Genomic DNA, 22,586 nt, shown 5'->3' with positions numbered 1-22,586 from the left:
CGTCCGTTCAGTCTCGCTTGGCCTCATTGTCTCTCCCACTCACTGGCTTTCCTACTTCCTTCTCTTGCCACTCACTCGCTCGCTCGTCGCACACCCAGCCACTTATTACTTAAACGTTTCTCGAGGCTTCCAGTGTGCCAGGCCTTGTGCCGGGCGATGGTGGTGACCAAGATGAGTCAGATCGAGGCCCTGCCCTCGAGGATCCCGGGTCAGACGGGAGGACAGACACGCTGATGGGCAGGGGTGTGTCCCAGCCAATCGCTGTCCTTGGCTTTGCTGGGACAGGGAAGGGCTTCCAGAGGAGGGGACATTGGGACCGGATCCTGGAGGGGCAGGAGGTGCCAAGCAAAGGAGATGAGCACGTGGGAGGGTGTTTCGGCACAAGCAAAGTATTACTGTGTGTAGGTGCCCAAGAAGGAGGCCCGTCACGTCCATGTTGTGATGGGGTAACTGTAAGGTTGGAAGAGGATGAAGAAGTGCACAAGGGCAGCCTTGGCATCTTGGGCTTTGTCCTGGGGTAGGGTGGTAGTGGGAAGCCAGGTCAGAGCTGGAGCCAGAACTGGAGAAGTGAGACTGGATGCCAGTGGCCCAGAAGGTGGCTTGGGCAGGGATACAGGCAGGAGAAGATGAAGCCTGGATTAGGACAGAGACTGAGGGAATAAGGCAGAGGGTTCAGGAGGCCGAAACAACAGGATATGGGGCTTGATGGGCTTTGGGACGAGGGGCTGTCCAGGACAAGACCCAGAGTTCTGGCCTGGGGTACAGGGGTAGAAGAGCCGTCCCTGAGATGGGGACAGGAAATAAGAGGCAGGTTCGTGGGTGGATGACTGTTTTGGGAGAGATGAACAAGGGGTCCTATGAGCTCTCAGGGGCAACAGGACCTTCAGGGACAGTTCTGGGCCATGGTTCCGTCCCCCATCACAGCCCTGGCTCTGAAGTCACTTGCTGGGTGAAAGAGGGCCTCTGAGATGAGGGTCCCTCTGTTCCTAGCCCCTCAGGAGACTTTTCTTGTGCTTCTGCATCTTCAGCCTCTCCCTCTTCCCCCCTCCTTTCCTGGCAGCATTAAAACATATTCTATCATCTCTAAACACACACACACACACACACACACACACACACACACACACAACTACATCAAGCTCCCTTTGCATTATTTCTCATCCCTTTTACAGCTGAACACTTGTGCTACCCACTGGCTAAATATCTTACCTTCCGCTCCCTCCTCAGCCCTCCATGCCTGGCTGCCCACATGCCATGGCCCTGCAATGGCTCTGGACAAGGTCACCAAGGTCCCACCTGCTCCCTGGTGAGGATAACATTTCCATCCTCATCTGACCCAGACCCGCCCTCCCACCTGAAATCCCTTCTACTTACATCTTTCTTGTTTCATGGTTAGCTTCCTCTCTCTCCGGCTACTCCTTAGAACCTTCCAGGACTGAGTCCCCTTTTGCTGCCCATCCTTTTACTGGGGGCTGTCATCCTCACGGCTCTGTCTTGGCCCTTGGCTCATCCCACCTGTCTACTCTTTCTGGAAAGGTTCTAGTCCCTCAGCCAGAAGTGAGCACCCAGCCTGCTCTCCTGCCCCCTGCTGCCTTCCAGATGTCCCCCTGGATTGTCTCGCAGAGACCTTTTGATCTCTCCATGTGCAAAACAGCTCTCAGAACCCCAACACCCACCTTGTACACACCAGAGCCTCTTCCCAGTAAAGACAGCTCACTGTCTACACGCTTCCGTGGCTAGGCCCGAGTGCCCCCTTCACCCCCTTGCTCTCCTGTAACATCTGCTCTGCCCTCAAGGAGTCCTCTTCAACCTCAGTTATGGCTCCTACTCCTATTCCCTATTCCCCAGCTCAGGCCTGTCTTCCCTGTCCCCAGCCTCCTTGGCTTCCTCTACCTCTAGTCTTGCCCTTTCTGGTCTATTCCCCAGTGTCCCAGCAGGCCATTTCAGGACCTTTACTGATCCTGGCCCTCTCCTGTTCAAAGCTCCTCTGTGGCTCCCACTGTTCTCATTATAGCCCAGATTGTACTCCAGGCCCTTCAGGATCTGCTCTTGCTGACTGCTCCAGGCCTCTCAGGCCACTTCCCACTTTACACCAGACCTCTTGGCCAGGTGGAGGCTTTAACTGCCCACTGGTTCTCACAACTTTGCATGTTTCTTCTGCCTGGCAAACTTCTGCTTATCCTTAAGGTCAAGCTCAGATCACCTCCGCTTTGAAGCCCTCCTTGATTACCACAGATGGAGCCTGGGGGGGACTGTGACTGGCTGTGTCTCAGCCGCTCTGCCCACGCTCCCTGAGTCCCTTGAGGGCAGGCCCTGGATAAAAAATCATCTCTGCTCCAAACCCAGGTCTACAAAAGGGCAAGAGCTGCAGAGTCTCGGTTGAGGGACTGAGTGACTGTCACAGCTGGGCAGAGCTTGGGCTTCCAGTATTTGGGGTGACCAGCTTTGCTTCTGGTTTCCTGTTATATTTGCTCCAGTTCTCTAGGGAGTTTGGTTTTTTGGGGGTGGGTGGGTGCTGGGGCTGGGTCTGTAAAGGGAAATAGCTGAGAACCCAGGGCCCTCTGGCAGTCACCTGGATTGTCTGAAAGGGAGGTGGTCTGTGTTAGGAGGGGAGTCCAATCCCTCTGTATCCAAGAATCTGGGGCCGCAGTCCCCTCCCTCCTCAAGACCAGAAGTTGGGCTCCCAGCTTTCTACGGGCCGGCCGGGTTTCTCGGATCCCAGCAGCAGAGTCTGATGCTGCCCCCTGGTGGACGACACCCGTCCCTATTTGCAAGAGGCCAAACTAATTAAATACTTTTATTTACAAAGGAACAAAACAACTGACTTGCCGGGTAGGGCCAGGCCCCCGACCCCGCGGCGGTCACAGCAGCAGCACTAGAAGGCAATGGTGGAGTGTAGCTCCAGCTGTCTCGGAGACTGGTCGGTGTGCGCCCCCTCCCCCAGGCCGGGGTCTGGGCTCTCGGGGCCGCCCCGCCCCCCGCCCACCCCGCGACCATCCCCGCCCCCCACCTTAAGGCACAGTCTGCCCCTCCCGCCCCGCCCGAGGGAGGGGCCGCACGGGCCGGGAGCCTCGCGGGGGTCCCCGCCGCCCACCCCGGGGCGCATTCATCACGGAGGCCGGCTCGGAGGGAACAAGAGGCCTTTAGTGCCGCCCCCCGCAGCCCCATCCCCCGCGCGGCGCGGCTCGGGCTTGGGGCTCAGAGGGGCGGTGAGGAGGGCGCGGCGGGCTGGGTGAGGACCAGACGGATGCGCTCCACGCACAGCGCGGCGGCGTGTCGCGTCTCCCGGCACAGCGCGGCCAGGCTCAGGAAGCCGTGCGGCAGGTCCTCCACCACGCGCAGCGTCACCGGCTTGCCCAGGCCGCGCAGCCGCCGCGCGAACATGACCGAGTCGTCCAGCATGGGGTCCAGCGCGCACGCCTGCGGGATGGCGCGGGGAGGCGGAGAATGAGCCTCAGCCCAGCCTCTCCCCCGCCCCAAACCCACCATCCCGCCCCTTTCCCCTTCCCCGATGCGCCCCCCGTGCCCCCAGCCCTCCCCTTGTGGGCCATTCCTCCCGGTGGCACCTGCGTGCCCCCCCCCCCCCCCCGCTCCCCGCCCGGGGCCCCGTCCCACCCAGGCGCTCACCACAATGTGCACGGGCGGCAGGCTCTGTAGCATGCTGTCAGACGCCAGCAGCGGCGACATGAAGGGGTTCTTGACGATGGGCGAGGAGCAGACGGGCATCCAAGTGCAGCCCTGGCTGGAGCGCCTGGGGTGGAAACCCTCAGGGAAGGCGGCTCGCGCGCCACAGCCTCTGTCCTTGGCGCTCAACTCCTGCGTCTTGGCGGCTTCTTCGGGGGCCTCCTCTGGGCCAACTAAGAAGTTGACGTTGGAGGGTGTGGAGGAGCCCAGTGTCTCCGCAGACAGCGACAGCTCAGGGGTCTCTGATGTGTCAGAGCTGCCCTTTAGGCTCAGGTCATGGAGTGTCAGGCTCTTGAGGGAGTCTGTGCCCAGCAGGCCCTCAGGCTGGGCCAGGGCTGCCTCAGACACGCTGCGACGCATCGGCTCTGCAAGAGGAGCAGGGTCAGGTGGCCAGGCTGGGCCATAGATCAGCCTGGCTCTGTGGGCTGGTGTGAGGGTGGTTGGCAAGAAAGGTCACGGGAAGGGCAGTGGCCTCTGCAGGAGGAGCTGTGTCCTAGGGCTCCGGAGCCAGAGTGTTCCCCCAGAATCCATCCTTGGGGAGGGGAGGGGAGCCCCAAGTGCCCCAGGCTACAACTCCAAGGGGGAGGTGGGAGGAGTCACCTGGCGGTGGAGGTGGAAGGGTGTGTGTGGTCACTGGGAGGGTTAAATGTAAGTCAGTTTACCTCTGGGAGCCTTAGTTTCCTCCTCTGTACAAAGAGGGGATAAAAATAGTCCTTACCTCATAGGAAATGTAGGACTGGGTGGGATGCAGTACTGCTGCCCCCTGGGAAGTCACATGCTATCATGTTTTATGGTGCCTAGTAACATTACATTCTGGCTGCCTCCTGACCCCAGCAATGACGGCTAGCCAACCTGTTAGGGCCACTCAATACAGAGGGTGTGAACAGATCCAAGTGGAGGGGTGAGCAAGCCCACACAGCTTGAACAAGGCCAGGTTCGTGGGAAGCTAAAGACAGTCTAGGGAGCCTGTTAAGTCCTCAGGGATCCCACACCTGCAGCCACATAGATCTCCCCACAGTTCCTTTGTGTTCTTGGGTTTTATCCCTTCCCTTTGAGTGATCTGGCATATTGTTATCACTCCAATGATGCTAAAGATGTGCCTTGTCCCACATGGAACGCTCATTTTGGTCTCAGCTCCATTAATTTTATCAGATCCATGATGCTTACCACTAGGGCCAGGACCCTGCCTTTTTCACTTTTTTTTTTTTTTTAACTTATCTTTATAAATTCATGAAGGTAAGATGCAAGACAATATGAGAACAACTGTATAAGTGCTCTGTGACCCAGAGGGTCACTGGAAGAGAACTACTGACTGGAGTCACGGGGCACAGCCTGTCAGGGTGCTGGCATCTGCTTAGGAGCACCTACTCTGTGTCAGGTTTGTGCTGGGTGCTTGGCACAAATAGTTGCATGAAATCATTACAACAACCTCATGAGGTAGGTAGGTACTCTTACTGTACTCATTTCATGGAGGAGCAAAGAAGGCTCACAGATATGTACCTGGCCCCTGTCACCTGGCAACCAGGGAACTTCTACTACAGTAAGTTGCTAGACTGGCCCATGTGCCTCTAGGAGCTACACTTGTCACCTCTAACCTGTACAAGGAAAGCTCCAGTGTTCAGTGGCCCATGGTTCAAATCCCTTTTGATTGTTTTTGTATTTATTTGCATCCATTTGAATACCCTAAAATTAAAAAAGTTAAAGTAAAACATATTCAGTTGGAATAATTTTCTGAATAGGAATGGTATTACTTTTGAACATGCACTATTATTCAGAAAATACTGTTGCTTTGCTGGAGATAGAAAATGAGTTGGCTGTACTTTAAAATCATTAAGATGTTTTTAAAAAATGGTGGGGAAAAATAATAGATCCCTGGCTGTTAGTGGTTTTTGGCTGCATGAGGATCCTGCCACCCGCCCCAGGCTGGGAACCTCTTCCACTCACCAAGGTCTATCCAATCTGCTGATCTCTGTAAGTCCAGGTTCCTAGGCCAGCCCCAGAGTAGGGTGTTCCCCCCACGTTAAAAGTCTGGAAAGAGGGCAGCCCCGGTGGCGCAGTGGTTTATCGCCGCCTGCAGCCCAGGGTATGATCCTGGAGACCCGGGATCGAGTCCCACATCCAGCTCCCTGGAGCCTGATTCTTCCTCTGCCTGTCTTTCTCTCTCTCTCTCCCTCATTAAAAAAAAAAAAAAAAAAAAAAAAAGTCTGGAAAGAATCTGGGAGGGCTGGATTTGAGTGGCATTCTTGGGATTGAAAATCGGCACATGTCATAGGCCTTCTGAGTTATTTCTACACTCTTTTTGTGGGATGGGCTGTTTGGAAGGTTAACTCGTATAGTTCTGGGAGTTCTGAGATGAGCTGGTGGATTGGAAGTCCTGGAAATTCTAGGATGAGGGGCATTGTGGAAAATCAAGGCTGTGCCGAAGTTGCTGGGGATAAATAAGGGGTTAGAGCCAGGTGATCTCTGCTCCCATGAGCACCCCAGGGCACAGTCCCTTTCTTCACCCAGGACTTCAGGTGCGCCAGGCCCTCCCTGCTGTCTACCTGGAATGGTGTGTGAGGGGAGGGGCTTCACTCACCTGCCGTGGGCACTGAATTCGTATGGGACTTGTGCCCACTCAGGTCCAAGAATGAGTGGAGCCATGAGGAGGCACCCAGGCGGAGGTCTCGGAAGAGCAGGGCTGTGTCCCGCCGCACCAGCCCCATCATGCCCAGTGCCTTCTGGTCTGAGTCAGAGCGGTCCTCTGTCTCTCCACCTGTGGAATATATGTGGAGGGCTGAGGCCCAGCTCAACACCCGAAACTTCAGGCATCTGTGCCCCTGGGGACCCAAGAAGATCTGATGGCTTCAGCAGGGACAAGGAGTCTCAGATTTCCTTTCCTGAGTCCCAGGGGCCTGGGCTCTAGCCCCGTCCCTGCAGGACTCAAGCACCCAAGCCTCCCCCGGGCCCCCAGCTCTGTGTGTGCTGGCCTTACCAGCATAGGCGCTGACACATTTGGTGAGCACGCTGAGGGGCAGCAGTGGGTCCATGAGGCTCAGAAGGCGGGAGGGTGAGGCGGTAGATTGTAGCATCGTAGCCGGGTAAGCTGCCATGATGCCATCTGGCACCCTCACCCCATAGGCTGCTGCCCGAAGGGACACGGTGAAGCAGAGGTTCCCACCTGCACTGTCTCCTGCGAGGCATATCCGTTCCCCTGTCGAGCCTGGGTTGGAGGGGGCCTGATCAGCCTCGCAGGGAGGAACTCAAGCTCTGAGCCAGGAGCACTGGACTCTCAGAGGTGGGGTATGGGGGCCCCCCGAGCCCAAGGTCTAGCCAACTGCAATTTTAGAGATGGCAAACTGAGGGAGGGGCTTGGGGGACAATGGTAAAGGGGATCAAGCCTACTGAGGATGTGGAGATTAGGAAGCTCTGGGAAGGTTGGAGGTCAGAAGCTTAGGGGGACAGGTGGTGGGAGAGGGGAAACCAGGGCCCATTTCAGGGGCAGCTGAGGCCTGGGGATGGAAGGGCAGGGTTCAGCTGACCATGCGAAAAAGCCACATCCCTGTGCCCCAGGGATGTGGCCTGTGCCTTGCCCTGTGCCGCCTTGCCACTTTGCCCTTTGCCTCTGAAGAGGTCAGAAGCAGGGGGTCAGGGGCACCTGGGTGGCTCAGTCAGTTAATCGTCTGGCTTTGGGTCAGGTCATGATCCCGGGGTCCTGGGATCCAGCCCCATGTCAGGCTCCCTGCTCAGCGTGGAATCTGCTTGTCCCTCTCCTCCCCGCTTGTGCTTTCTGCGGCTATCTCTGTCTCTCTCTTTCAAATAAATAAAATCTAGATTAAAAAAAAAGGAGAAGCAGGAGGTCAGAGGAGCTGAAAGAATGAGCTGGGGCGTGGGCCAGGAGGCTGGCGGTGCCGGTGCCGGACAAGAGGGTGGAAAAAGGAGGAGAAACAAAAGGTCAGAGGTGCTGAAGAGATGGGGGGATGGGGCATCAGGACTAGAGTTGGGGAGCAGGAAGCAAAAGAAGGAAGTGGTTGGGACAGAAGATCTGGGGAGCAGTGGAGCAAGAGGGGGTGAACAGATGGCAGCGCTGGGTGGTAGGAGATGGGAGGGCAGGCCCTAGGGGCGTAAGGCCAAGGCCTGAGGGAATACATGGCTCACCCCCCTTGAAGTCCCGGGGTGGGGGCTGAAGTGGGCTGGGGCAGGAGCAGGGAGTGGGTGACAGTGAGGGGCGGGGGCTCACCGAGGAGGGCACAGTGCTTGACAGCCCAGCAGTAAGCGTAGAAGCACTCCTCCAGTGCGCGGGGGAAGGGGGCCTCAGGGGCCAGGGAGTAGTCGATGGAGACGATGGGGACACCCAGCTCCTGGGCCCAGCTCTTGAGGTAGGGCTCATGGGATTTGGAGGTCTGGGCCACAAAGCCACCACCATGGATGTGCACCACCAGGGACTGTGAGCGGGGTGCCTGCTGTGGGCGTGGCCGCAGCTCCAGGCTCCGGGGCCCCTCGAACTTCACCAGGCTGCTGAGCTCCTCACTGTCCTGGGGGGTGAGGGAGGAGGGTATGGGTGAGGCCAGGGCAGCCTGCCGGGCTCACCCCACCAAGGGGATGTGCTCAGAGAGACAGGATTGGGGGGCAGGTGTAAGTGGTGGGAGGTGGGAGGGCACTTGTGGGAGGGCTGTCTCCTACCTGTCCTTCACGCAGGTCATAGGAGATGAGCCTGACAAGGACCGGCCCCGGGCCACTGTGGGCCAGTGGAGGTGAGATGGTGACTGTGAGCTTGGGGTCCGCAGTCAATGGCATTTCAAAGGCCTCTGGTGGCAGACTGAGCAGGCGGCTTACTCTCACGGTGGCTGATGCCATGTTTGCTAGAGACTGGTGGGAGGGAACAGAGGGGTGCTGGGAGGAGCTGCTTGCAGGGGTTGCCCTCAAGCCTTCTCTCCTTCCCCGCCCTCCTCCCCACCCTCATCCCTTCTTTGCCATCACAGGCTGTCCCTGGGCCTGGAGCCCTGCAGATGCCTGATATGGGCTGGGCTGGGTCTCTGGGTCTTCTGTGTGCCCATCTTGTAACAGGTAGGGCCTTCGTCAGGCCCCATGCTTACCGACAGCACCTCAATCTCGGTGATATTCCAGAAGGCTTTCCAGAAGTGCACATCTAGGTTCTGTATGATCCGCTCAAACTCAGCCCCACGCAGCTCTGGGTCAATGGCAAACCGGCCGCTGGTGAAGAGGGAGCTGGCGGTCACACCTAGGGGTTGGGAGGGATGTCAGGGAGCCCAGCGGGGTGGAGGGGGTGGGAATCAGAGGAGGAGGAGGGACAGGAAAGGAGGTGAGGCCACAGGCAGGACCTGGCCAGGACTCACCAAGGCCTGTTTCATTGCGCTTATAGTGCTCCCCGAAGGACACCAGCCCGATGGAGATGGTCTGCAGGAATGGCCGGATGGCCGGTGTGAACTGTGGAGAGATGCTGCTAGGTCACCCACTGCCCAGGAGGGACTGGAGGCAGGCAGGAATGAGGGGCAGAGACGTGCTTTGGGGGGAGACATGGTCATTCACAAACACTTAGTGAGCTCCTGCTATGTGCCAGGCATTGCTCTAGGCACCTTCGGGGAGCTGATGTCAAAGGGGAGACCAACAATAGGCAAATAAAGGCATATATTATATGATGCTTCATGACCAATGCTTTGGAAAAACAGTAAGTGGAAGGGACATAGACTGGCAACTCGGGTCAGGCTGCTTAGATGGTTATCTGGGGAGCACTGGAGGAGGGGTCCAGATGAAGGGAGGGAAGGCTGCTCCCTGCAGAGGACATGGCAAGTGCAAAGGCTCTGAGGCAGCCTGTGCTTGGCGGGGGGGAAAAACGTGTGGCTGGAGCACTGAGCCAGGGGAAGGGGTAGCGGCCAAGGTCAGAGAAGCAGAGGGAGCTCTCACAAGCCCTGAGGCATTTGGATATATTATTCCAGATGTGGGTGGAGCCATAGAAGGCTGGGAGGAAGGTGCAGGGATTTCCTGAAAGTCAGTGAGGACAGAGACGAGGCCAGGCAGACGGACGGGGACCAGTTCCTGGGCAGCAGGAAGACAGACAGGAGATGGTTAAGATGGACAGGGCCAGAGATCTTGAGGCAGAAAGACAGTTAAAGGGGAGACTGTGTCTGAGAGAGGAGCTCAGCAGGCTAAGAAAAGACAATAGGGAGACCAGATCAGAGGGGGAAAAAAAACACAGGAAGCTGGGCAAGGGCCAGCTTTGTTCACTCCACAACAGGCCTATATATCCTACTGTGTGCTCAGTAGGAGGCTTGAATGGGGTGGGGGGTGCGGAGTAGGGGGCTGAGCTGGAGCCACATACCAGAGGCTTCTGCCTATGGGAGCTGACATTTTGGGGGCGGGGGCTGTCTGGCAGCATAGCAGCTGGGCCCTCAGAGAATAGCTGTCAAGCATGACCTTGCCCCTGGCCAGGGGCCCAGTGGGCCAGAGAGCACAGCGGTGCCTGGCCATTTTGACTGGAATGCTGGCTTCTCTGGCCCCAGGATCTCTCTCCCGTGACTCTAAGGTCATGGCCCGGACACAGGGAGGAGCCAGCTGGCCCAGCTGGGCTGATCAATATTTGTGGGGTCAGCTTAGGTGAAGGGAAGTTCCCAGGCTGGGTTGGTGAGGACAGGTTGCTCTGTAGGGAAGTGTGGAAAGGTGAGGTGGGATGAAGGCTGAGAAACTGCCAAGCTCACCTGGAGTGGGGATGGGGAGGCCCAGAGAGGATCTGAAGGGTTGCAGTGTCACGCAGGTCCAGATACTCCTGCGGGGGTTCCCTGATGTGGCTGGGGCCTGGGTGACCCAGCACTGACCTCACACAGGAACAAGTTCGGCCTCTGCTCTGAGTCCAAGGACCCCCCTCCCCCCAGTTCTGAGATCCTTAACTACTTTGAGTCCAAAGGCTCCGAGGCTGCTTTCCTCTCAGTGCTAAGGTGAGCAGTTACCCCCTGGGGGTGGTTAGGATGGGCAGAGGGTGGAAGACCTGCACCCGGCAGCCAGGGCCCTGAGTCTGGGAGGAGAGGGGCCACCGCTAGGTCTTCCTTGCTCTCACCAACTCAGAAGTGCTCCTTGGCCTTTTCTGTGGCCTGAAAACCCTGATTCTACAGCTCTTTAGGTGAGCCAGAAGAAAGCCCAGGCCGACTGGGGTCTAGCTGAGCAGCTGTGGCCTGAGCCCCTTGAGCCTCTGTAAAGTGGCAGTGGCACCCTCCCTCCTGCCCACGCCTTCAGTGCGGATGACTAGATGGGGTGTGCTCTTATAAATGGGTCTTTGAGAAAATACTCACTCCCCTCCTAAGGGGTCTCAAATGATTTCAGGGGCCAGAGAGGTCATGGCAAAGGGTAAACGACTCTCCCCTGAGTGTAGGATGGAAGGGAGCAGTGGGGATCCTGGCGGAAAGAGCTACCAAGTTACAGATTTCTTATTACAAAGTAGAATCGACCCAGGGGCCACAAGTTTGAGACCCCCGGTGCAGCCGTCTGAGCCCTAGACCGCTTCCCCTTTCTTGAATCTACTCTTTCTGGAGTTTGGTGATACTGATCACTGTGGTTATTCGGTGATGCTGTCGGGACAGGTCAGGGTCCACCACGTGCCTTCACTGTTGGCCCGGAGGAGGGGGGCGGGGGGCTCACCTGGAAGCCCAGACAGCGACCATAGAAGCAGCCTTTGTGCAGAGTGACATACTCGCGCAGGAATTCAGCAATGAGCCCCTCGTCGCCCTCGAAGAAGAGCCCCCCAGGCCGGTTGGTGGCAAGCAGGCGCTGGGCGTAGTAGGCTAGGGCACGGAGCTGGGTGAGGGCGACCAGGTAGGCCTCGAGTTCCGCCAGGTTGTGGCTGGTGCGGAAGAAGATGCTCCGGCGGTTGGAGGCCACGTAGCGGGATTTGTGTAGCAGGTGTGCCAGGCAGCAGCGGGCTGTGTGCACCAGGCTGCGGTACCCATTGGCCGGCGTCTCTGCGTCCAGGTCGAAGAGGTGCGCCACGCTCAGCAGGCGGCCCAGGGCTGGCTCCAGTCCCAGCGCTTGCTCCCGAATACCCGCAAAGACGCCGGACAGTCGTCGTGCGGTCTCCCCAGGGCCCTGGCTCGAGAAGAAGGCCATGTTGTCTTCTGCCAGAGTCACCAGCGACTGTGTCATCGTGCGCAGGTCCATGTTTTGTGTGAGCCGCGAGGCTGCGGGCAAGTGGGGAGCCCCTATTAGGTTAGGCAGGAGTGGACCAAGGGTGCCCCTGAAAAGGATCTTCATTTTTCAGACCCAAGAGTCCAGGCCCCAGACCCCTCTTCTCTTTGCGGCTCCTGTGTGGGACGCTTACTGGTTTCCTAACTCCATGCTTCATCTACAACCCAGAAGTCTATCCAACTCTCTGCTTCCTTCCAGAATTACCCAATAATTCAGGTATCCATCTCCACTTATTCTCCTGGGGCCCAGGACTCAGATTCTGAGAGGTGTGGAACCCTACCCGATGCCCTCTCTCAGGACCCAGTTCAGGCCCCCATCCTATCTCCTTCTCAGGCCTCAGGCGTCATCCACAGGCTCTTCGCCTCCACCAGTATTTGGGAGAGCTCAGCCCATAGCCCATCCATTCCCATCAACCTGGTGGTGTCCTAGGACCCTCGGTCTCAAGCCCAACTCTCTCCCTGATCCCAGTTTGTAATTCTAGCCTTACTTAAAACCGAGGAGTCACTCCTGCCCCCTTCTGGTCCCTCATATCTGACTGTGGAACCACCCCCCTAAGTTCTGGCTGCTTCCCTGCTCCTCTGTGGGATCCCCAAAACTTGGTTCCACCATTCCTCAGCTGGATCCCCTGGCCTTCAGGCCTCTCCACTTGGTTTGGATTGCACGGGCCAGCTGTCCTCATCCCTGCCATTAGCCTTGAGCTCACTCTGTGCCAGACCTGCGCTAAGAACTTTCTGTGTGTTTGCTCATTTAGTGCTTGCTAACCCTGAGAACCAGACTGCTTCTGTTCACATTTCAATTATTACCGGTAGCATCCCCATTTTACAGGAGAAACTGAGACTCAGGACTGTTCAGTAAGGAGCTAAAGCTTGCATTGAAAGTGGAAGTGCAGAATTCAAACCCAGATCTCTGGGTCCAGAGCCATTACTTACGCTGGTCTCCCTCGCTCTGAGGGCTCTGGAGGCTGCACCTTTAGCTATGGCCCTCAAAGGCTTGCTCTGGACTAGGCCTGACTTCCCGCACTTCAGGGTCCCTGGTGAGCGTCCCTCCAGGATCCCTGTACTGTCACCCAGGTCCTGGACAAGCCACTCTTGCACCCCTTTGGTGGAGATGGCGCTCTGTGCTCTGGAGACTCTTTCCTCCTGAAGCCCACTCAGGACCTTGCCTGGCTTCTGCCTTGTTCCCCAGAAGGTGTCTCCCCCTCCCTTCCAGGCCCTGGGTTTTATAGCGTGGCCATTCCTGTCTCTCAGCAGACAGTGCACTCACCCCTCCCAGACCTCTTCTGAGCTCCCCTAGGCTGAGCTGCAGGCTGCGCAGTGTGGCTAGTGCCAGTAGAGTCCTGGGGCGATAAACCAGGGGGAGGGACAGAGCCTGCCCAGGGTGTGGCCACCCTGGCTCCACCTCCCAGCCAGAAAGGACACGGAAACCATGTGCTATAAACAGAGCTGTGAGCCCAACTCCCAGCCCCCTCTGCCGGTTCCCGCTCCAATGACAGTCCTTGTCCCAGGCTCCTCTGCCTTAGAACCCAGGAGTCTGGCCCCAGCCCCTTCCTCCCTTGGGTCTAGGAGTCCAGACATTCAACTCCCTCCTCAACAATCAGAAACTGAGGCATCTGGCATCTAGCTTGCCAACCCTCTTCTCCCTTAGCAGCCAGGAACCTTACCCTCAGTTCTGAACACACTGTCCCTGCTCACCCAGTCCTGCTGCAACTCCCTCTCCCTAGGCCCAGTGATCTCAGCTCCTGGGCCCCCAGGCTGGCCCTGGCACAGCCGGCCCCAGCTGCTGGGGGGAGAGAGAGGGTAGTCAGCCCTGCCTGTCCCTCCCGAGAGGACAAAAGCCGATTAAGGGTGGTGCCAAGCTCAGCTGGGGGTTCTGAGCCACAGGTCCTACTGTGTGGTGTTCCCATACTGGGCACCTGCCACTTACCCTTCACAGGCCATCCTGCTGTGACTGTCATCCTTGCCTCACATATGGGAAACTGAAGCTCTAAGAAATACTTTACCTATGTTATTCCACGTGTTTCCTACCTGGCCAGCTCCTTCTCACCCTTCAGGGCTCAGCCTGTCACCTCCTCAAAGAGGCCTTCCTTAACTACTCCTCCCCACCTAAGATACATACGCCTACAATTACTTTCTGCCATCATACTTGTGTCTCTTTTTTTTTTCATACTTGTGTCTCTTCCTAGAATTTTACACACTTGTAATTATATGCATTTGTTTACATGTTTGTTTGTCCCCCCTCCCCGTTCCCTGGGACAGAACCAGACTTCATGGAGCTGTGAAGCTTATATGTGTAGAGGTAGAGCTCTTTAGGAAAAAAGATATAAGATCACAAATACAAACTTAGGGACAAGGCTTTGGAAGGGGTCTGCATGAATGAGAGGCCCTGAGACCTCAGTGTCATTGGCTTGGCTATGGGTGAATCCTGTCTCTCCTCTTTTTTTTTTTTTTAATTTATTATTTAGGGACACCTGAGCATCTGCCTTTGGCTCAGGGCATGATCCTGGAGTCCTGGGATCAAGTCCCACATCAGGCTCCCTGCATGGAGCCTGCTTCTCCCTCTGCCTGTGTCTCTGCCTCTCTCTGTCTCTGTCTCTCATGAATACATACATAAATAAAATCTTTAAAAAATTATTTATTTATTTATTTTAGAGAGAGAGAGAGAGAGAGATGAATAAGCAGGAGGGGAAGGAGAGGGTGAAAGCATCTCCAGTAGACTCTGTGCTGAGCAGGGAGCCCAATGTGGGGCTCAAACTCAAGACCCTGATCAGGATCAGGACCTGAGTGGAAACCAAGAGTCGGACATTTAACCGACTGAGCCACCCAGGCGTCCCTGTTTCTCGTCTTTGATTATCATGCCCCCTAGGGCAGGGGGTGGCCCCAGTGCTCATCATGGGGTCTGGCACATAGTAGTGCTCAGCAAATATCTGACGATGGAAAGGAAGAGTAAAGAGTCAGAGTGGGGGCAGAAGCAGGTGAATGGGAGCCTGGGAGAGGACCACCCCTCCCCAGGGCAGGCAACCTGATGAACAGACAGAGGCCTGTGGAGATGGTGCTAAGCTTGGTGGCCGGGGGAGCCTGGATGGGCCTGGGTGAGCAGCAGTGAGGAAGAGGCTGAATCCGAGGCCTTCAGGATTCCAGGCCCTGCCTTTTGCCCTGTTATAGGCAGGTCCCTGGGGGCTGTTGGGTGGAGACCAGAAGGGATGTCGAAGTTGCCAGAAACTTGCCAAGAATCTCAGGCAGAGGGCACTGGGGCAGAGGCAGGCGCATAAGACCCGTGGGCAACAAGTGGAGTAGAGGTGGGGCCAAGGGGTCCTGTTGCCTGGCGCCAGCCCTTTGCCCTAAAGAGCCACAGGACAGCTGGATCCAGCCTGGATTCTGGCCCCTGAGGACTGAGCAGAGGTGAGAAGGGTGGTAGGGAAGGAAACTCGGGGAGGATGGGGGAGGAAGGGCCAGGTCTGAGGCCTGGGAGCCTGCCAGGAGGCTGCTGGGTTGGGGACAGTGAGTGTAGCCGGCGCCCTGAGTGTGTCTGCCTAAAAAAAAGCAAACACTGCTCTAACGACCCTGTGGGCCAAGGCCAGGCACTGTTCTGTACGGGCTTCACGGGAAGTAACTCATTTCATCGTGGGGACCGTCATCATCATCATCATCACCCTTTTGGCAGAAGAGAAAAGTGAGAGGCAGAGGAGGATGGGACTGCCCACAGTCACAGGGCCGGCAGGGATGGCTCAGCTGGTCCCTGCAGCGTTTCTGCAGAGAGAGAGAGAGAGTGTGTGTGTGTGTCTGTGTGTCTGTCTGTCTCCTCGCCATCATGTCTAAGCTGGCAGCTCTCTGGGTGGTCAGGTGTGAGTGTCTTTGAGGCTCACACAGATATACATATGTGGGTGCATGTCATGCCTTGTGTTTGCCGGCCAGGATGTTTGTGGGTGGGTGTGTTGACATTTTTTCCCAGTCTGTGCTTTTGTCTGTTTCTCGGTCTGCTTGAAGGCATGTTTGTACGTATGTGTCATGGCCTGTGCTTCTTGGCCTGAGTGTATCTGTGTGTTTTCCTTGCCCTGTGAGATTGCACGGGCATGTGTTTGTATGTGTATGGACGTATATACTCCCGTTTGTGTGCACTGTGGTCGTGTGTGTGTGTGTGTGTGTGTGTGTGGCCACTTCCCACTCCCATTCAATGCATCATAAAGTTCTTCCCCTCTGCCCCCACAGAAACCTCTGGAATCTGGCTTTTCTCCCACCTCCACTGACCCCGCATCTAGATAACTGTAACAAGTCCTTCTGTGTTTCTGATTTGGCCCCCTTCAATTTCTTTTCCGCATAGCAGCTAAAGGATTTTTCTAGAACTTTCAATCTGGTCACACACTCCTAACCCTGCAACACCCCCACCCTTGCTCTCAGGATAAAGCCCCAAATCCTGGACATGGCCTCCTAAACCAGGTGCTATCTGGGCTCCCTGCCACCCAGCCCCCCTCGCCCTCCCCTCCCTTGCTGAGCTCCCTCTGTGCTGTAATGAGCCACTTCCTTGGGCCTCAAGGTCTCTGCCCACACTGTCCCCTTCGCCTCCCTGCCCCCTTGCCCAGTAGTCAACACTTGCTCATCCTTGGGCCCAATGTCACCTTCCTGGGAAGCCTCCCTCTTATATTTTCTCAGGAGAAAATATTTGCCAGTTTATTTGTATTTGCCAGTTTATAATTATATCTGATTTGTGGGATTATTTGATTGATGTCTGTGTCCCCAGGTCAAATGTGAGTCTGTCCTCACCACAGAGAGTCCAGGCCTGACTCAAGTAAATGTTCAGTGAATGTCTGCTGAATGAATCTGTGTGACTGGAGCTTTCTGGGTTCATAATTAAGGTTGGGGCATAGAGCAGTTTTGAGTTCACACACCCTGCCCTCAGGAGGCTGGGTTGGCCATCTCTCTGCCCTCACTGGCCAGGTAAGGAAGCTCAGGTGATCGTGCTCCCTCAGAGCCTCAGCATTATCATCTCGGAAATGGGGTGATCATAATGACACTAGAGTCATCGGTTACTGGCAAGATCAAATTGATGACTAGGGACAGCTCCAGCCAGCCTGGATGCCCTCAGGGGAGGGGCAAGGTCTGATTCACCCTGCTGAGGTGTGGCACCCTTCCTGAGCCTCAGGAAATGACAGGTGAATCTCAGAGCTTAGTGGAATGAGCCTTTGTGAGTAGGTGGGCCCATGGGTTTGTGGGTAGGACTGGCTCAGCCCCGTGCAAGGCACCCCACCCAAGAGGATTCTGATTCCTCATGACAACCCTAAGGGCAGCACGATTATTATTATCCCAGTGTTACAGTTCACACATTCCTTCACTTACTAATTCAATAAATATTTGAGTGCCTCTGTGCCTGGTATATCAGGCTATGAAAATGTGGGATAAACAAGGCAGATGCAGTCCCCGTCTTAGGGAACTCGCTCTCTAATGGGGAGTAACAGTAATAATAACCTCTACCCCTCATGCAGGCGGGCTGTGTGCCAGTGCCAAATATGCTACACTCATTCAAACCTTACAACAGCACCACAAGTCAGGGAGTCTTATCATTGTGCCCCTTTTACAGCTCAGAAAGTTCAGACAGGGAAAGAAGAAACCTGTTGCCCAATGTGCCAGTTTATGACCCAGCAACTAGGCCCCCAATGGCCACATTCTTAACTTTGGTCTGTACTGCCTCTGGGCATGCTGTCCTGCTTCTGAGGCTGTGTCTGGCAGTATGACAGTGAATGCCCTCAGGTCCCAGTCTGAGCTCTGAGCCTGTCTGTGCCTGCGTGTGTGCACACGCACACATGCTTGTGTGTAGCCAACTCTAGTTCTATCTTTGGCTGATGATGTTGCCTAAAGCAGAGAGAACAATGGGCCTGGTGTCTCTAGGGCCTGGGGGGCTACCTCGGTTTCTTTCCTTCCCCTGAACTTCCCATAGGTCCTCCCTTGGCTTCACAAATACCCATAACCTAAGGAGAACTTAATGTGTGCCCCTGCCTGAGGCTTGCAGCATCTGTTGGTCTGTCTTTCTCCAGCTTGCTGAGATCTGTAAATAATGTGACACCTTAGGACCCCAATTGACAGCCCTCTCTTCTTTGCCCTAGGGAAGGTGTGGTAGTCTGAAGCCTACCCAGGGCCTCCTCGTCCTAAAAAGAATGGGGGTCAGGAAGTTAGGCTCCAGTGGTGCTGGGCTAAGCAGGTGGCTGACAAGGAATGGATGCATGGATCGAATGAAGGATGGGACGGTGGACTGTTTTGAGCCATACTGGGGCATTTCCCACTATGAGGCACCCTTCCTCCTACCTTTCTCTGACAGTGAATGCCCTCTAAACTTCCTCCTTGAGCAACAGTTTCTAAACCTCTCCATTATCCTCTCATGAGCACCAGGGACCTGAAAACTGGTAGGAAACAACTGAGGCCAGGAATTGACCCCAGGGTCACACATTGAGCACGAAGCCTGCCCGGGAACCCTAGTCTAGGAGACTTGCATTCAGGCCACTCTTCCCAAGTCGGCACCGGGGCGAACGGTGGTCTCTATGCTGAGGGGAATGTTCCACTCTCACATCACCCATTCTCACAATGGGTCAGCCCCGCACCCCCTCGCAGGGCGGCAATGGGCCAGCCCACGGGCTCCCCCACTTCTCGTGGCAGTGGGTCAGTCCACTCGTCCCCAGTTCTCCGCAGGATGTCCAAGGTTCCTTCCGTTCTGCTGCCGGCCCCCGCGCTCTCACCTTTGGTTTTGCTTTTTCGCCACCGCCGGCGGCTACGGCTCTTGGAGTCCTCTTTGGCCCTCTTCGAGGCCAGGGCCCCGTCGGCCCTGGCTGCCCCGGTTCCCCAGACAGACTCCATCAATTCTCCGCCGTCCCCACGCGGGGGCCGATTCCAGTCGCCAGGCCCCGCCCGGATGGCCAATCCTCGCCGCACACTGCCAACGGGCCCCCTGCCAGCCAATCCTGGGCTTGCTCCTCTCTGGGTCCCGCCCCTTGAGCAATCCGGGACGCTCTCCACTGCCGGGTCCCGCCCCCAAGCCCGGGGCCTCAAGCCTGGCCCCGCCTCCTCACGCGCTTTAAAGGGCCCGTGACTAACGAAAATGCAGCCCTGGAGGCGGCGAAAAGTGTCCTTCGGACAGGACTCATGGGGAGTCCCGCGGGGGTCACGCCAGAAGGGAAGCCTCGATCTTCTCACGTGCTGGCTCTCAGCCTCGCTTTCCCACTCACCTTCCCAAGTAGGGATCCCCTAGAACGCGACCCGGCCCGCCTGCTGGAGGGGAAAGCGGGGCGCCTCTGAGCCTCCGCCTGGGGCTGGGGGGGCGAGGCGGGCCAGGTCCTCCGGCAATTCAAAGCCGGGAAGGGGCGACAGCGCTGGAGGCGGGGCTCCGCCGGCGAGCCGTTGGAGAAGGAAGCCCCGTCTTCTTCCCCCGACCTCTGCGTCCTATTGCTCTCTTTCTCGGGGGTTCCTTGCTCTGCCTGGCCCGTCTCTGAGAGAATGGAAGGGCGGGGGAAGGAGAAGGCCCGGCGCCTGCGCACTGGCCCGAAGCCAAGGCTCCGCCAGCCGAGAGCTACCGTAGAGTGCCGGCGGGTGCCTGGGAAAAGGCGGGAAACGGGAGAGGCTCGAGGCTCGCGCATGCGCACGCAGTCAACCGCCGACGGAGCGTGGGAGGAGAGGCGGCCGGGCCGCCGCGGCGGTGTGGGGAGGGCGTCCCTTAAGACTGGGTTCAGGAGCCTGGAGAAACAGCTCTTCGTCTTCCTTGGCAGAGATAGCCGACCTCGGGCCCTCCCTTTCCATCCTGCCCTCCCGCCTTCCCTCCTGAAGCGCATGAGGAGCCCTGACCCTGAGACCTCGTTAGTCTCGTCGGCCCTGAGAGATGGCCCAGCCCTTCGGAGAGGGACTGGCCTCCGGGCCAAGGCCGCCGTTGCCGGCCCTTCGGACTCCACGGCTGTGCGGGAGCCCTCTGCTTCTGGATTGGGGCTGCCTTGCCTCCTCTCAGGCTCTTCGGCGGCAGCCCCGCATTCCGTGCCCGCTTCGCCTGAGCGCCGTGGAGCTGGAGCCTGCCCCCGCCTCCCCCCATCCCCCCAGGGACACCATTGCCTGCGTCAGAGGAGACGGCATCCCTGGCGGCCAGCGGGGTCCAGGGGCCGGCCGCTCCGATGCTGCTCCCCGCAGCTCTCCCTTGGCCCAGCCTCCGCCCTGCCCAGGACGTTGGCAGACCCCGCAGCCCCTCTCCTACGCCGCCCTTCCTGAGAAGACAACCCCCAGGCCATCGGTGCTGGCTGGACCGGGGCTCCTCTGAGGGGCGGCCTGGCAGAGAAGCGTGTCCCTGCCCACCCCGGGGTACCAGGAGAGCTCAAGGGTCACTGGCTGAGACCTGGATTTTCCACCTAGTGGGGATGGAAACGCCGAGAGGGTAAGGGTGTATGTGCAGCACCAGGTGGCCGGTGCCTAAGGCAAAGGGTGCCGCAGGGCTGTGAGTTTGGGGACTGATGGGTGAATACTGGCGTCGGGTGGGGGGACAGCTTCTCCATTTCCTGGCCCCTTCCCTAACCCAGAGCCCTGTCCCGTTTCTGTCTGATTTCCCCCAAATTCCCAGTGGAGAGGCAGCCCGGTGCAGGGGAAGAAGTGCCAGTCCCTATATCTGCCCCACCTCCTGCAAGGGCCTTGACGTGTCCATGCCTCAGCTTTCAGATGAGGCATCTATCAAATGAAGCTGTTGATCTTTGTCTGGAAGAACCATTGAGGGATCCCCTGAGCCAGCCTGACGCACTGGTGGTCCTTACCTCCTCCCAACTGAATAAATGACTGTCCCTGGAAGGCTCCCGTTCCTCTGGCCTCAGACTCACCGGTGTCCCTGTAGTGTCTTTGACTCTGGCTGCCAGTTTTCTTCCCGTGTGCCGTTGTCCCACCGTAGTCCCAATGCCACTTCATGTTTCCCCTTGGAGGCCAGCTTCATTCCCTGGGCCACTGTTCCACTCCTCTTGGCTGGAAAATTGCTCTTTAATGGAGACCTCAGATCTGATTCTGAGTCAGAATCTGTGACCCACTCAAACAATGTCCTCCACTCTGAAGCTGGCCCCTGTGTGGATAGCTGGTGCAGTTTTGATAGAAATCCCCACTCGATCAGAGATCTTTGCTGGGATTTGGCTCCTTGAGCTGGATCTGTTTGCTGGGCTTTAGGGTCTGAATGTCCCATTCTCTCTTGGGATATAGATTCAATCTGAGCAGGTGATCTAATCTTGGGTCTAGGCTGGATTGGAGGTGTTGTTCCATCTTTTTGCTTAGCTGGAGGTTTCTGCTCTGGGCCAGGTCCTGGCTGGGCAACCTTTGCCTCTCTCAGTTCTGGTTCCCATTGAGTTTCAGGCTCTTTTCCTGACCCAGGTGCCTGCTGTGAGGCAACTTCCTGTTGAGAAAAGGGCACCTGGTGGATGGGAGGTGATTGCTGTGGTGCAGGCTCCTGTGGGGCAAGAAGTTCCTTCTGCAAAGCTGAATTTTGGTGGGTGCTAGGTTCCTGCTGGGATTCAGCGTCATGTTGGGCAAGAGGCTCCTGCTGAGTGAGGGGTCTTTGCTGCAGAGTGGGTTCCTGTTGAGTATTGGGTCCCTGATGAGTCTTAGATACTGCCTGGGCTGTGGCTGTCACTTTTGGCTCAGGCTCTGGCTGAGTGATAGGTGTCTGGTGTGGCTTAGGTTCCCAGTCAGGCCTAGACAGAGACTTAGAGTCTGGCTCCACTGTTGTTACTTCCCTCTCAGGAGGTGTTGCTCTTCCAGGTTTCATCTTTCTATGCCCCCAAGGCCTCCTTTGTCACAGATCCCTCATTGATTCCTCCTGATGATACCTCCCTTTGGATTCCACTACTTCATCTTGGCATCCCTGGTCTTTTTTTTTTTAGGCAGTTGGCAAGTGGCACTGCTGACCTCCACTCCTATGCCAAGTGATGCACTTCTGTGCCCTCTGCCATGGAAGGAGGGATTAGGAACGGGGAGGCTGTGTGCCCAGTACTCTCCTACAAGAGGGGAGGGGCTTACCCTCTTGTGTCATAAATAGGACCCCACCCCACTTGCCACTCAGTGTTTTTTTCTCTTAAGGTAAGCATCCCAGTTTAGTTCTTTGTTTCATTTGGGATGACAGAAGCCAGGTTCTAGATGAGTGTTCCTTTTTTCCCCTCTCCTCTTCTGATGTTTCAAGAACAGGTCAGAGGGGAGGCAGTCTTTATACTGTTGTAATAATCTTTTCCTCTTTATTCATTCTTTCAAATGGATGCCAGTTTAATTTCCTTATATTATTGCTTTGATAATTTCATTCCCATGTTAAAAAAGAAATGACTTCCTACATTTTTACGGCTTGAAGCCGTTTTATTTATTTATTTATTGAAGCCGTTTTCAATGGCATTTGAGATCTTCCACACTATCTCCCTAGTCTTGAACTATGGTCGTGGATATATATTTTCTGTACTAGATTGGAAACTCATGGAGTACAATGACCATTAATGATGATGATATGAAGAATCATAAATACTAAAGGCGTTTTATGTGCTGGGAAACTATGCCAGGGTTTTCTTTTTCTTAATTTTTAAAAATTAATCAACATTATCTTTAGTAAGATCATGTCAGGTTCATTGCTATACTTGCTTTCTTTTTTTTTTTTAATTTTTATTTATTTATGATAGTCACAGAGAGAGAGAGAGAGAGAGAGAGAGAGAGAAAGGCAGAGACATAAGCGGGCTCCATGCACCGGAAGCCCGACGTGGG

General features: G+C 56.3%; 1 protein-coding gene and 2 long non-coding RNA genes across 3 annotated transcripts in view; 2 read left to right on the top strand and 1 right to left on the bottom strand.

Annotated features, from left to right (window-relative positions):
- Positions 1-2,784: 2,784 nt before the first annotated feature.
- LIPE (lipase E, hormone sensitive type) lies at positions 2,785-21,612 on the bottom strand. The gene is given in 11 exon segments (XM_025424774.3): positions 2,785-3,420; positions 3,628-4,049; positions 6,263-6,439; positions 6,659-6,886; positions 7,904-8,198; positions 8,347-8,532; positions 8,760-8,905; positions 9,021-9,111; positions 11,314-11,849; positions 20,684-20,750; positions 20,752-21,612. Coding segments are annotated over 11 exon segments (3,231 nt in total). The 3' UTR covers positions 2,785-3,198.
- Positions 6,826-9,325, top strand: LOC125752594 (uncharacterized). Its single transcript, XR_007402519.1, has 2 exons — positions 6,826-6,961; positions 7,498-9,325. It is a non-coding gene; the product is annotated as an uncharacterized LOC125752594 (long non-coding RNA).
- LOC112645384 (uncharacterized) overlaps positions 18,843-22,586 on the top strand; it is a 206,574-nt gene continuing 202,830 nt past the window's right edge. The window contains exon 1 of the long non-coding RNA XR_004813241.2: positions 18,843-20,250. This is a non-coding gene — a long non-coding RNA (uncharacterized LOC112645384). The remainder of the gene's footprint in view (positions 20,251-22,586) is intronic.

This window comes from Canis lupus, chromosome 1, assembly GCF_003254725.2.
Source record: "Canis lupus dingo isolate Sandy chromosome 1, ASM325472v2, whole genome shotgun sequence".
NCBI classification, from domain to species: domain Eukaryota; kingdom Metazoa; phylum Chordata; class Mammalia; order Carnivora; family Canidae; genus Canis; species Canis lupus.
This window is presented reverse-complemented; position numbering and strand designations above follow the sequence as displayed.